At 30.5% G+C, this 15502-nt stretch overlaps 2 protein-coding genes across 2 annotated transcripts in view; one reads left to right on the top strand and one right to left on the bottom strand.

The window, feature by feature from the left end:
- The window catches only part of LOC134688240 (mitogen-activated protein kinase kinase kinase 4-like), a 41499-nt gene extending 37436 nt beyond the window's left edge, over nucleotides 1–4063 (top strand). The window contains exon 24 of the mRNA XM_063548740.1: nucleotides 32–4063. Within this exon, the coding sequence (XP_063404810.1) occupies nucleotides 32–64 (33 nt within the window). The 3' untranslated portion in view covers nucleotides 65–4063. The remainder of the gene's footprint in view (nucleotides 1–31) is intronic.
- Nucleotides 4064–4846: 783 nt separating this feature from the next.
- LOC134688030 (3 beta-hydroxysteroid dehydrogenase/Delta 5-->4-isomerase type 6-like) lies at nucleotides 4847–8905 on the bottom strand. The gene is made up of 4 exons (XM_063548496.1): nucleotides 8757–8905; nucleotides 7508–7672; nucleotides 6168–6380; nucleotides 4847–5403 (listed from the first exon to the last, which is right to left on the bottom strand). The coding sequence occupies exons 1-4, from the start codon at nucleotides 8884–8886 to the stop codon at nucleotides 4847–4849; spliced, it is 1065 nt and encodes a 354-aa protein (XP_063404566.1). The 5' UTR covers nucleotides 8887–8905.
- Nucleotides 8906–15502: the final 6597 nt, after the last annotated feature.

Genomic DNA, 15502 nt, shown 5'->3' with positions numbered 1-15502 from the left:
TATAATACAAAACTTAATTATCTGTTTGCAGGTACAAATGGAAGAACCTGATGGAGATTCTTAAAGGGAGATAATACAGATAATACCAAAGGGAGACAATCTACTACAACTATTGAGGAATCATATTCTTCTGCAGAAAGATGGATCAAAGATCATCTAACTAATTAATGAACTATGAAGTACAGTAGTGAAGATTTAACCAGCAATATAACTGGTACGGTGGCAACTCATTTTAAAATTGTGTAACATCTTAATTTGATATTCACTTTCTTACTCCTTCAAGTGATTTTATAGGCTTTAGTTATATTAAAATTATTTTTGTTTTGTTTTAATGAAATTGTTTTCACAGTAGGATGAAGAGCTCATTTCTGTACAACACATGTTAAGTAAAAAAACTGTCCCAAAATTTCAGTCTCATTAACATTAGTCCCCTCAAAATAATTCTTAAAATTAATAGCTAATCATCATGATCATTTATATGCAATTTGATATAAATTGATAAACAAATAACTGTAAACACCTATTTTTGTGTATGTCTCACTACCACCAATAAAAGGTGTATACACAAGATAGTACAAACTATATCTTCTTACCATGCATGTGGACAGGGCAGTGTTAAATATCGTAGCTGCTAATTAGTGCTACATAGATCTTGACTATTGAACATGTTGCTATAGACTAGTTGCTACATAGATATTGATAGCAGCTACGTAGTAGCTACGATATTGAACTCAACCCAGGTAACTGTTGTCTCATATATAGTAGACTTCATTTGTCTGCAATCAGTACAAACAATATTTCTGTGTGAAATTTCATTTCATTTGCTCAACCTTTTGTAATCTCTTGCTCATTTTATTTATTGTCAGAATAGTCCTCCATGTTTATGAAGTTTGACTGCCACAATCAGTAGGATTATAATTTAGTTGTGGATAAAATATTTTATTTTTTGTTATTTAATATTTTCATTTGTTTGAATTTTAAAATGTGACCATATTTTATGTCTAGAAAATTATTCAGCCTGAAGTACTCTTTATATTTTACAATAGTCAGTAACAACTGTAAATAACAATTGGCAGTATAAAAATAATCAATCATATTATGCAGAAATTATTTTTGTAAAAAAGAAAATTGTAATGAGAATAATCAGTGAATAAGTTTTTTAAATTGCTAATGTAATCATTTCATATCATTTGATCTCTCATATGGGCATTTGTGTATAAGGGCTTAATTGATTATCTGAAAATGGTACCAAATCTCTTAATGTATTTATTAGACGAAGCAAAAAAGTGATGGAACAGCCTTATAATGTCTCCTACAGTTCAGTCATATTCTTTATTTTATATAAAAACAAATTGTAATGATAACTATGTGAAGGTCTATTCTTTTAAAAGCATTATTGACAATTGTACTTAATTTCAAAGTTAAAAAAAACAAGGCTAATATTCTGCTTTTTATGAATTATAATGTTGAATCTCAAATAAAATCATGCTAGCAATACATCCAACCCAATATTTGTCTCCACTCCTTTAAAACTTATCTATTTTCCCTGAATGCCTTCATTTTAATTGATATTTAGTAGTTCGAATGGATTTGCTGGGCTTTTCTATTGAAAATAATACTACTGTTTGCCCAACTTGTTTAATATGAAATAGAATAAAGATTTAATTAGCATTGTGTTTGATGTTCAGAAGATCCATATACCTGTGAAACAACATTCTACATTTGTGTGGTAATGCTATCTATTTATGGGATGATGTTATTTCTATTATTTGAACCAATTCAACATATTACATATGTACAGGATGGGACATTGTGTTTACAATTTATATATCAAAACATTATGGACTTAAAAAGTTGATAGAATTTACAACTATTTAAAATTGAATGTAAACTGAAATGTTTGTTTTGTCTATGGAAAGTTTTAGAGATATGTATGGGTTTAATTGTAGTAAGATGCACACTAAATATTTCTTTTAAAGATGTCATTTTCTTTTGTCCTTACATCACTCTTATTTTAACAGTTTTATTTTTGACAGTTGTTATTGTTTTTTAATTTATTTAAGTTAGTGCTTGTTTGTAATTTCTGTGATATTACCAGTTCTCTTTAATGTACTGTAAATTCAGAAATTAGTGTAGTCATTTATTATTATGAATGATATGCATGGTTAAATTATTCTATTGGAAAAAAAGATTATGATGAAAAATTATTTCTGAAATTATGAATGCAAGTTTTTATTATTGCCACCTTTTTGCATTAGTTAACACATTGCAATGATTTCTGAATATGCAGTTATATTTTATACACATGAGTTTGGTGGTCAGTTGCCCGATAATCAAAAAAGTATTCAAAGTGAAACTATTTAACTGCCTTAAAATGTTGCTTATTGTAAAAAAAAGTATTAAGTCAGTGTTTAAAAACTTTTGTTTTATTGGTTTTAAAGTATATCAGAATAATGCAGGACAGGTTTTCTTAAGATGCTGTCACAAGTTCAGACATAAAAAGCACTATAGACACAACCTTTTATATAAAGTATTAATTTTCACAATGGAAACCTTTTACATATATATCTGTAATAACACTAACAGTACCCGTTTTCCTGCACCAGATGCGCATTTCGACAATTCATGTCTCTTCAGTGATGCTCGTGCCCAAAATATTTGAAATCTTTTTTAATTTGTAAACCATTATAATAAATGACCAATTCTCTCTTCTTTAGCAAGATAAATTTCTAAGCATTTTTGGTGATGAAACATCAAATTTATCAAGTGGAACTTTTGAAATAAATGTTCTTGTATTAATATTTATCATCTTTGCTGTTAACAAATTTTGTTTTAACCCTAATAGTTGATATCAAAGACACAAAAAACAGATAGAATATGAAACATATCAGAATATAGTCATTAAGGAAGTAAATTATTTGGTTGTGAAAGGGAGATCTTTATCAGTAAATAGTGAAAAAATTGTCAGTATTGAAGAATTTACTTTTACTAAAATATCTGGTTTAATTTTTTGGTTGGTTTTTGTGCCTTTGTTAGTAGTTAACACATGTTTTATAGTATAACAAAATTTCATTCCAAGTGGTTTTTTATTTCTAATTAAGTAAACCAATGACAAACATCAATCAACTTATATGTATAGTTTGTTAATTATGCACATTTTTCATTCAAATTTTTGATTAATTTACTTTAAAAAAAAAGTGTACTTAGAATTGTTTATGAGTGATGTCTCCATATTTTGGCCTGAATGAATGGATGGCTTATAATAATCAACTTTTAAAGTACAAATTACTTCATTGTTCTATTTCTCAAGTATACTTGTCCTGAAGAACATGCCAACCATTTAAACTGCTACTTTGTGGTAATTTATTATTGTTGTTTTTAATGTTGATTTGCTCTTACTTTTTGAACGACAACTGTGAATACGTAGAGGTGTACCCTCGTATGGTTACAATTTTTTAGTGTGTGTGTGTATGAGATTAAGCATGTTTGATAGATAAGGGATGAATTATATCATTGATATTTCATCTTTGCTTTGCAGAATAATGAAATATTAAAGATTCAAGTATTGAATGAAAATCATAAGATATTTTTAATGTAGTTCATTATATTGTGGAAATTGAAAATCAAATAATTTTTTTCCTAAAAATATATATCCCAAGACCATTACTGATTGCATCTTAAGTTAAGTTACAAATTTTAAACTGATTTTAGAATTTACACAAAAAATTAGTTTTTCTCTGTGTCTATAAGTCAGTAATTGAGTTTGACCATGTCATCTCAGGTTTAAAGAATCGAATGATATTTGTTTGTTGATCATGTGATAATCTGCATTGATCATGTGATAATCTGCATTGGTCATGTGATAATCAGTGTTGATCATGTGATAATCAGTGTGAAATGTTATTTATTGATGTGAAAACACCTATTTGTTATCCTATGTATATATTGTACATAAATGTTATATTGTGTAAATATGAGATTTTAATGTACAAGTTGTTGATTGGTTGTCATAACGTGTAAGATATTTGATTCTTATTGAGAATTAAATAAATAAGAAACTTATGTTTTTTTTTAATTCACAACACGGTTGAATTTTTGGCATAGTTCAGTCAATAAAAGAAGGAAGATACAATTAGAGGGTAGGAGTATTTAAAGAGGAACAGTCAATCTATGGCTAAGAGACAACAGTGCACTAAAAACTACACAGTAAAGTTAATATTGATAAATAGAAAACACTACATAAACCATGAGAGAAAAAAAAGATATCTAGAAGTAGTTCCTGCTCAAGTTGTGACACACATCATATTTTACATGGCAAGCAAAAAAAACTGCTTATACATCACAACATTACAAAAGGATTTTCTGAATCAAATGGAACCTTTGTGTTATCCTGTGACTCTATGGTAGTCATCAAATCATTTTCTATAAATTAAGTGACTATCATTTGTGTTATTTCAACAGAGAATGCATCTTAAATTGGTAAGTTTTGTGATTCTTGAGGTTTAAATTACTTTTTAACTTATAATCAGTATAACTATATTTGGATAGAAGATGTACCTTTATCTGGGTTTCATTTCATTGAATTTGGTTCCAGTCCTTGTCAGTGATAGCTCAGTGATCACAATCATGAAACAAAGTAAGAGAAAATTCTCTTTCAAATTCAAATATAAGAACATTTTCATTGGCTTTTGTTTACAGCAGTCAACTAATTTTATTGTGTTTAGTAAATATTACAGCACATCTAGTACAGTGAGATTTTTCAGTATCAATTATGCAAAACTAATGGCCTAATTTATGTACAAATTATTGAACGAAAAACAAATATGAAGTTTCAACAAACTAGTTTTCATTTTAATTTGACAGAAGCATAGTACTTGAGACTTCTTGAAATACTTTCCTCTGGAGTATAAACAGGTTCATATCCTAATTGGTCTCGAGCTTTCCTCCCACTGAAATATAGATTCATGTTTATGTACTTAATACTGCAACCAACTACAGGCAGATTAACTTTGTGTATAGGTGCTAATATGTTTAATATCCATTCCAATAACAATACAGGATAGTACACTAAAGAGTATGGAATTTTGTACTTTGACAGATGCATGTGTCTAGTCTCTAAGAAGATTCTCATAAATCTAAAGGTGTTCTGGACAGGTGTGCTATCAGGTATAAAGAAAACTTCCCCACTGTTGATTTTATTTTCTCGCAAAGATTTGTCTGCACAGATAAATGCCCATGCTGAATTTCCGACATAAGTCTGTTGAAATTTGGCAGTTCCATTTCCCACTTGGTATAGAACATTGTTGTTTGCTTTTGCTGACTGAAGTCCATTTGTTACATAGTATGGGTCTAACTCACCATACATGACATTAGCTCTTAAAATAGCAGTCTTCAAATATCTTCCTGAAATATTGAGCTTATGGCAGATTAAAAGGGAAAAACTATGCAAGAAAACTTAGTAAAGTGTTATATATATTTTTGTCGAGCCTTCGACATTAGTCGAAAAAGCGAGACTAAGCGATCCTACATTCCGTGTCGTCGTCGGTGTCATCGGCGGCGTCCACAAATATTCACTCTGTGGTTAAAGTTTTTGAAATTTTAATAACTTTCTTAAATTATCCTGGGTTTGTACCAAACTTGGACAGAAGCTTGTTTATGATCATAAGATAGTATCCAGAAGTAAATTTTGTAAAAAGATAACTCCATTTTTTCTGTATTTTACTTTTAAATGGACTTAGATTTTCTGCCAGTTAACATTACATACAGTCTGCAGTTATAGTTTTCAAAACATTTATTAGATTCATTAACTATCCTAGTTTTTTCCAAACTTGGACAGAAGCTTCTTACAATCATAAGATAGTATCAAGAGGAATATTTTTATTGATTTTTTCCTCATTTTTGTTGAGCCTGCGATTTACAGCAAAAGTAGGCGAGACATTGGGTTCCGCGGAACCCTTACACATTTTTTACTATAGTAATTGAACAGATATTCATGCCAAGTAAATCTTCAATAGAAACTCAATTGCGGAATCAATAGAAGAAAACTTTACATACGAAACGTTGTTTTTCAATCTGCTTGAATAAAAAGACAAGTCACTAAGATATTTAAAAATGTAAAAAAATAACTACAGAAGTTTTGAATAGTTAAAAAAAATATGCTTATGTACCGTTTTTACATTTTTGTCCACTGGCTTTGCGAACAAGACATTCTGCTCTATACTTGGACTCTGGATATCCCGGGAAAAGAAATGATTTCGGGATGGGTGTTGTTTCATCTCCATTGTTTATGGCATCGTGACCTATCACTACATCAACAGTACTACAGAACACTAAACGTTCAACATTAGTATCTAGACAGCTTTGGATGATATTTTCAGTACCTAAAATACAGAACCAAAACGTTAAACATTACAATTCAGGCATCTACATTCTCTTTTAGAATTTTAAGTTGTTGTTGATGATGTTTAGTGGTGAGAGCAATTAAACTTTTAAAAATGTCTAGACTCAAACAAAATTGCCATTGATTGGTTTTGGTGTGTGATCGTTTCCCAGGAACATATATATATATATCGACGTTATATATAAAAAAGTAAAAATACAAAAATACTGAACTCCGAGGAAAATTCAAAAAGAAAGTCCAAAATCAAAAGTCCAAACACATCAAACGAATGGATAACAACTGTCATATTCCTGACTTGGTACAGGCATTTTCTAATGTAGAAAATGGTGGATTGAACCTGGTTTTACAGCTAGCTAAACCTCTCACTTGTATGGTGTATGTTCCCATGTTCCCATGTTTTCTAAGGTTTACAAGCTGTAGGTGTTTACTTGTTAAACTGTCCTGCTGAGGTACATCCCCATTAACATTGACCTAACAGATTATAGATAAAGTATATTACACCTATTATTTAGAATAAAAAAATTAAACAGCATTAAAAGATATATGTTTTTTCTTACAACTAATTCTGATTTCCAAATTAAGTGAAAACAAAAATCTGTTCAAGTAGACTGAGGACAGAACTTAGAAAAAATGTTCTAAATCCAGATGGTCCCCATACCTTATAGTGTTAAATAAATTTTGAACAAAATAATTTGATTTGAAGCTTTTAAAAACCTAAATAAAAATGTTTGCGCTATGAGTGAAAAAAAAATGAAAAAATCTGACTCAAACAAAAAACATAGACCCACACCACTCATCCCCTTTGACGTTAAACGGTTGCCTCCTTACCAGTATTTTGATTAAAAACTCATCATCTCACTTCAACAATACTGTAAGATGCTTATAAGAAATATAAAAGGGAAATCGAACATCATTATGGTCAACATTATAATCTACTTTAGCTTTTGTTTTGTTCTTATGACTTTACTAAATATAGATCATACAACGGCAAACATACAGGCTAACTTATATTGGAATAACATATTTTCTATTGAAATCTTCGAATTGATAATGTTAGAGCCTTGTATGCAGTACATTTAAAAAGCTAGAATACTCAGTCTCACAAACCTTGTACGTTGATTGCTTCCATAGCAGTAGTGTCTGGGAATGTGCCAAAACTTATAAGTCCAGCTACATGTATCACACTCTGACTTCCTTTGAAAGCTTCAGTGATAGTGTTTATATCTGTGATACTCCCTTGGTGCATGCTGACTGGTAAATTTTCATCATAGCCTGTATCAAACATCAAAATGGTTTCACACTGACTCAGTTCTCATTTTATAATTTAATAACATTTACCTGGTGACTATTATAACAATTAATCAAGAGTATATTGAACAGCGGTATACTACTGTTATATATCAAACAACCCTTTGGTAAAAAGCCTGAACTGCATATATTGAATCAGCAGATGCTTTGAAGTTCTATTGTAAAGCAAAAATATAAGAAAAACCTAAATTTGAACTAAGGTAAATGCATGTTTTATTTGCAGTATGTAGTAATGAGATCGAAAAAAATCAAGAAAGGTCGGGAATGTAAATTAATGATAAACTCATCATAGATACCAGGACTAAATTTAGTATATACGCCAGACGCGCGTTTCGTCTACAAAAGACTCATAAGTGATGCTCGAATCCCAAAAAGTTAAAACGGCCAAATAAAGTACGAAGTTGAAGAGCATTGAGAACCAAAAGTCCTAAAAGTTTTGCCAAATACAGCTAAGGTAATCTATGCCTGAGGTAGAAAAGCCTTAATATTTCAAAAAAATCAAAAAATTTGTAAACAGTAAATTTATAAATATAACCATATCAATGACAATTCATGTCAGCACAAAAAGTGCTGACTATTGGGATATATCAGGAAAATAGATAAATCATAACTATACAAAAACTGTTAACCCATTTGCCACGTCTGTTCTAATGCTCTGTAATTAGTAATTTAAATGTTAAGAAACAAAAACAATGTATTTATTCTTACAAAGCATTGTACAATAACACAAAGCGTATTTAATAGTTTTATTTATCAGAGGCTTCTATTTCTAATGTTATACTTTTGAAGTTATGAATTATTTAGACAAACATAGTATTATCAATAAACTCATCATAGATACCAGGACTAAATTTTGAATATACGCCAGACGCGCGTTTCGTCTACAAAAGACCCATCAGTGACGCTCGAATCCAATTATGACTTTTTCAAGAATGGACAAAACCATGAGATTGTAATTCTTTTTGTAATATTCTATGCGTTACCTCCATGGCTCCATACCTCCTGCCTATTTTAAACATGTATCTATAGTACTTATAGAATATCGTACTTAGTAGGTTTTTATGCTGAACTAAATCTAGCACTCTGATTTCTGACACGTAGTCTGCTCTTTCCTGCAACATCTTCACTATGTGTTGCCCCAGGAATCCTGATCCACCTGTCACAGTAACGATGTCCATGTTGGTTTTATTTTCCATAGCTAAGTGTGCCGATCTAGAAAAAAGGGATACCAAATGAATTCATTTCAATGAGAACCATAATATTCGTAGTGTGACCAAAATCAGTTCAAACTAAAACGGTCCTAAATGCATTTATTAGATTTTAATTTGTGTCTACTCTGACTTTTAATAAAGTATTTTCTTGTGTATGTTATACTAACATTAATCTTTAAGACTTACAACATAAAATCAATGTTCAGTGAAACAGGCAAGATATTTCAGTGTGTGCACTTTGTTTATGTTATTTCAAAATAAATCTAGAGCTATATCAAAATATAGATACAGATAGCACATTCTCATTAAGACATAATCAGTTTTCATGATGAAAAAGAACAATGTTCTTGAGAACGTTTTAAAATATAATCGCCATTATCATCATTTTATGTGATATTATTAGTTTATGTTCTATATTTTTGATGTTTATTGTGATAATTTTTGTTTTTGTCAGATTTAAGATTTTAGATCAAAACAATTTTTGACTTACATTATCGTTTTTTTTTTTGTGTTTTTTTTTCTTCATTTTTTTGTTCTGTATTCCCGTCACGTAATGTTGTCATTTAAGCAGGTTTTTTTTACAATTCCCATCAAACGGGTGGTTTGGCAAGCCATAAAACCAGATTCAACCCACCATTCTCTTTAAAATGTCGTGTGATAACTCGGGAACATTACAGTTGTTATCTATGTATGTTGCTTTGGTGTTTGTTTTTGTTGCACCTCAGTGTTTCTGTTGTGTCGTTGTTTTCCTCTTATTTGTGTGTTTCTTTCGGTTTTAGTTTGTAACCCGATTTGTTTTCTCTCAATCGATTTTTAAACTTTATAACAGCGGTATACGAATGTTGCCTTTACTTAAGCATAATTGTTTGCTGGGGATAAATAAAACACAATTTGCAGTGAGTGTGCAACAAATAGATTTTGCATTTGTTACCATGTAATCAACTATAAGTGCTCGAAAATGGTTCAAAACTTGTAATTTTCATTATGTTTCCTGAAAGACTTTCCTACCAAGAACAAAAATTAAAACAATGAATTGCCTTGTAGAAGCAAAACTCGTTTTGGTAATGGATATTCTGCAATATAATTTTATTCTTGAATCCGCAAATTACTTAATACTTTTTTGTCCTGCAATCATTATGCATAGCAAAGAAAAAAATGTATGATTTTTTACATTCTACTATTAAATTGTCATATGACTTTAAAATATGAAAAATCTTTTATTTTCATGCACTTTTAGGCTTTAGTTTGATTTAAGACATAACTTTTAGAAACCAGTTTTACATGGTTTTGTCATTGTCGTTTTTCTAAAAGAAATAAACACAAAGAAAAGTGTTTCTGTGCTAATCTTGCAGAACATCGTTAGTATTCCTGAAGTTGTATTTTCTCAAATTTTGTATCCACAAATTTTAAAGTTTAAATGTAGTCTTGTAAATTCAGTAGACACAGGACATTGACGGTTAACAATTAACTTTTAGGTTCAAAGGTATCTCCCCGAAGATAAATGATGTTATACTATAAAAGTATCTTAAATTGAAGATTGTATAGAAGTAAGGGAATAATCGGGCACGGTACAATCTAGACTATATTGGATAAAAAGGTGAATATAAATGAATGAAAATAACGTAAATAGGTTCAACATCTATTCTCTATAAAGTAAAGCAAAGTTAGTTTTACAGTTATAAATGATATGTCAATAAATCCAGTATTAATAACGTTTAAAAATAAGAGAAACAATATGATATTGAACCTCTATTACCAAACATCAAAGACTGTATTTTGTTTGTAGAAATGTCAGTGTTAAAATGTTACAGGTGTCAGCTGTTTCAATTAAACTAACTAAATAATAAACTTTCGAGCTTACCTTAAAGACATTGATTCCTTTAGGGTTGATAGTATATCTTTTCGAGCAACGTTCACACATAACCTATTCATATCTCAGACACAACTGAATCAAAGGCGCTTTAGAATTAATCACAAACTCTTAGTTGGATGCAAACATGGTATTCGTTTTTAATCAGTATCAAGCATCTAAACATGAAATATAGCACCTGAACTCGTTCAAAACAATGACAATATCACACTGCTTATTGATCTAATGAATGTTTGTTACACGTACAAAATGTCAGGAAAAGGAAGTCTAACAGAATATTTTACAGAAACTGGGTTCATTCAAAATTCTCTTTCCTTCTTTATTTGCGTGAAAAAAGGAGGAAGAATGCGTAGTATACTATTTAATTTTTGTTATTCCCTTGATAAATTCCTGTAAAAGAAACCATGTCTATTTCACTGCAACAGCCCAAAATGAACAGTTCAACACAAACAAAAACAATTCATTTCATTTTCTATCTCGTTTCACTCCTCGGAAATTATAAGCTTTTCTTAACTACATATATCGTAGGGAAAAAAATAAACACAGGAGAGGGTTGTGATTCGCTACAAGATCATGTTTGATAAACATCTTTGAAATAAATATATATATACAAACAGCCTTACACAAGTGCATCAAAATTTCACCATACACGAAACGAAATGAGAAATTTATTTTATAAGATGGTCATATTGATGGGAGGGGGGATACTATATCAAACTAACTACTGTTGTCCTTACTATCTGTAACGAACGTTGCATTTATCAAGCGATTCTTAAATGTCTTTAAAATATATACTGAACACCGAAATCGTCCGTGTATTAAAGAATTCTATGGGTATTACCCTATCTCATTTATATATTGAAAATCTGTTATGTAAAACCTAAATCAACGTAAAGAAATGTACCCCCCCCCCAAAAAAAAACAACCCAAAACCCCAAAAAAAAACGTAAATAAATGTACCCCAACCCACCCCCACCCCACCACCAAAACATAAATATAGAACTAAATTCATTGCTTATTAGTCCCCCTTACAAAACATTTAAATATCTATTAGATTTTTTAACATTAATCTTCTCCGAATTATTAATAGTTCTTTTTCGAACATTGCATAAATCTCATTGTTGTTTGGTTTGTCTATGTTCATGATTTTTACTGTTCGGGTGAAATTTGGTTTGGGATGCATGAACATTATTTCACAAGCTTTATTAAACAAAATAGCCGTATATCCACGAAGCGATCGACTCTTGTATTGCTGTACTTCATCCTGACAGATGCTTGAATATAAAGACGCTTTAAACGCTTTCATAAACCTGTACCGTAGTTCAGTGCATTTGTTTTCTACATATTAAGATTAAGTAAAAACAATGGAGGTATTTCCGTCAAAACAACAAATAATAACAATACAATCGAAGAATAGAACAGTAACATATGCCATCACAAACAAGGATTAGGCCATTCAACCAAACTAAATACTTGTATATTTACTCAGATCAAAGTTGATTTCATTCATTAAACTGTACTATAAGGTCATGTATAGGATGTTAAGTTTTTCTATTATTTACATATTTTTTATATACTTCAATCTACTATTTAGGAAAACAAGGAAACCATGAATACTGTCATATTTATAGTTGCGGTCCTGTTTTTCCTTACAAATGGTAAGTCTTTTTATATCAGGTTTGCACAGAACACAATGATAATACAATAATCTATATTAAACCTAGCAGGAAAAGACACCGAATAAAACAAGGCTAAACCATTGCTTGCTTACTTCAGTAAAAATTTCTATTTTGAATTTTATTATGTGACATATGGATAGTCGAGGTTTTAAAATATTTCAGGAAAACTAAAATCTAACATCGAGGTCCTGAATTCTTAAGGATATCTTGATTTCGAATCATGGATCTCATTTAATAACATAGGTATATGACAAACGTGCCGATTTGAAATTTCCAATAGTCAACTACCCATGTTTCATTAGTAACATAAACTCGGTCATGATATATGGCGCGTAGATGTTATAATTGATAAACACGTCTGAAACCCTAAACAAAGCTATTAAAAGAACAACAAATCGTGTTCCTTTTGTTCTTGGTGTCCCTCTAACAGTTGATGTGTTTCTCTCGGTTTTAGTTTGTAGCCCGGATTTGTTTTCTCTAAATCGATTTATGACTTTTAAACACCTATTTTACTGTTGCCCTTAGAGCTATAATTAATGTTGGACACTTTTTTCAGTAACAAATCCAGCAAAGTCATCAAAATGCTTTGGGTCCTCCCTGAAGGAGTGTCGGATAAAATGTAGACATAACCACTGTAAAGGGATATGTACCATTGGTAAAAAGACTAGATTAAGTTGTCATTTGCTCCGTAAAAGGAAGCATGGTATGTTTATATATGTTTAAACAAAAAACCTCAATACTTGTAACAAATTGTGATAATTATTATCTAAACTTTTGATTAATAATAAACAATAGCTTCTTGAATAAAATGGCAATGTACTTGTAATCGATTTCCAGTTATTTTTCTTTTCTTTTAAGTTTTGAAGAAAAATATTCTCGAAGTGCAATAAACAAGAATTAAATATAGTCGATTACAATCAATCTAGGCCTATACTTTAGATACATGTGTAACAATGAATAAACGTTTTTTTTCAAAAAGATTTTATAACGATTAATGCATCTTCTCAACAACACTTATGTATAAAATTGAGAATGAAAATTTGGAATGTGTCAAAGAGACAACAATCCGACGCAGGAACAGACAACAGCAGAAGGTCACCAATAAGTCTTCAATGCAGCGAGAAATTCCCGCACCGGAAGTGTCCTGCAGCTGGCCCCTAAACAAATATGTATACTAGTTCAGTGATAATGAACGCCATACTATAACACACATTTACCTCACTCAAATAAACTGAAAGCACTTTCTGCTGCAACTTGGATAAAACACGAAGTTCTCTCATACAACCACTCTCACTCTGGTATCATTTTCACATGGCCACCTTGATAGAACATACACTTCATTCAACGAACCATTCTTACAACATTTTCTTGCAACAACTTGGATATTGTTTTCACGCTAAATCACGCTAAAATTGCCTGCACGGCTGAATTTGGATAAAACAACGTTTTCTCAACCAATCACTAAGAGCATCTTTCCGTCACTACTTGGATAACACATACAGTTGTATCACACTACCACAAGAATACAATTTCCCGAAATCGCTGGGGAAAAGTTCTCTCACTTAACCCCTATAAACCACATTTTCGCAATCATTTGAAAATATCACAGAGTTCTCTCAAAGAACCTTTATTGAATTACACTTTTACTAAAACATGAATTGCCGCAAAATAATGTTAGAATTAAAGCACTAGATAACTTTGTTTGTAGCAGTGAATGTGAGTAAAAGTATTGTCAAATAATTAAGTGAGGACATAATTTACTGTGTCAATGGATACAGTGAAATTACCTTTAATAATATTTGTTGTAAGAGAAAATTCTGTTTGATTGTGGTTTTTTTTATGAAAAGTTCTATTCACATATCTTTTACTTTTTTATTTTTAAGCGAACACTAGTATATTGTAACCACAGCATTGAGGAACTGTGGCAGAACATTGTCAGTGTAATATAAAGCAGACATCAAAGAACAGAGAAAACATAGAAACGTAATAAATTTGACAAATCAATCTGTTTACTTTGAATACAATGTAATGTTGTACATTTACCATCAATTTCAATTCTCCCGATATAAAAAAGAGAAAATAAAAAGAAACGACAAATATGACTTGAAACAACCATTGACAAAGTTTCTGACCTGTGACAGACACATGAATATGTAGCGTGCAAGAATATTATACAATCGTTATCTGCCTATTACTAGTATTACGAATCAGTGGAACAAAAACTACACAATGTACTTAAAGCTACATTACGAAACTTATAAATTTTCAAAGAACCAAACGGTTCACTTAGAAATATACAATGAACCAAAATCTACCCTTATAAATATACAATAAACCAAAAGATACACTGAAATTTATATATTAAAATCAGTAAATGGAAAGGGCTTAATTAAAAAAAACCTGTAAAATATATAGCAAAAAAAGACAAAAAAAGTAAAAATAATCAAAATTACATCCACAATGACTATGTTATACATATAGTATAATGAATCATACTATTCCGCTTCAAAGAATGCTCTCAAAGTAAATGAAAGCAAGGGAATTATTTTGTCATTAGATTCCTGATAAAACTAATAAAGCGTCATCCTAATTGCGCAATGAGTATGTATTTGTACAAAATCAACGCATCTAATATACTAGGACTAACATTGCAAACACCATACGCACGTTTGTTCTTCAAAAGACCCAACTTGATAGGGATGATTGAATTATACAGTTGAAAAGGTCAAATAAAGATCGAAGTTAAAGAGCATTTAGGACACCAACACAATTCGTTAGGTATTGCCCAAAACAGATACGGCAATTCATTCCTAGGGTAAAAAAGTATTGTAAACAGTTTATTCATCATTATTATTATATCAGTGATAACTCATGTCAACATAAGAAGCATTGATTACTTGGGTGGTTATAATCTCGGGGAAGAAATTTCCACTGACAGTTACATCAACCCAGTGTTCGAAATAATGTCATCAAATATGTCAGGCCTAAATTTGCAAATATCATGGGAAAATACCTTATTTCGAGTCCTAAGTTG

The sequence above is a fragment of the Mytilus trossulus genome, chromosome 10 (genome assembly GCF_036588685.1).
Source record: "Mytilus trossulus isolate FHL-02 chromosome 10, PNRI_Mtr1.1.1.hap1, whole genome shotgun sequence".
NCBI lineage: Eukaryota > Metazoa > Mollusca > Bivalvia > Mytilida > Mytilidae > Mytilus > Mytilus trossulus.
This window is presented reverse-complemented; position numbering and strand designations above follow the sequence as displayed.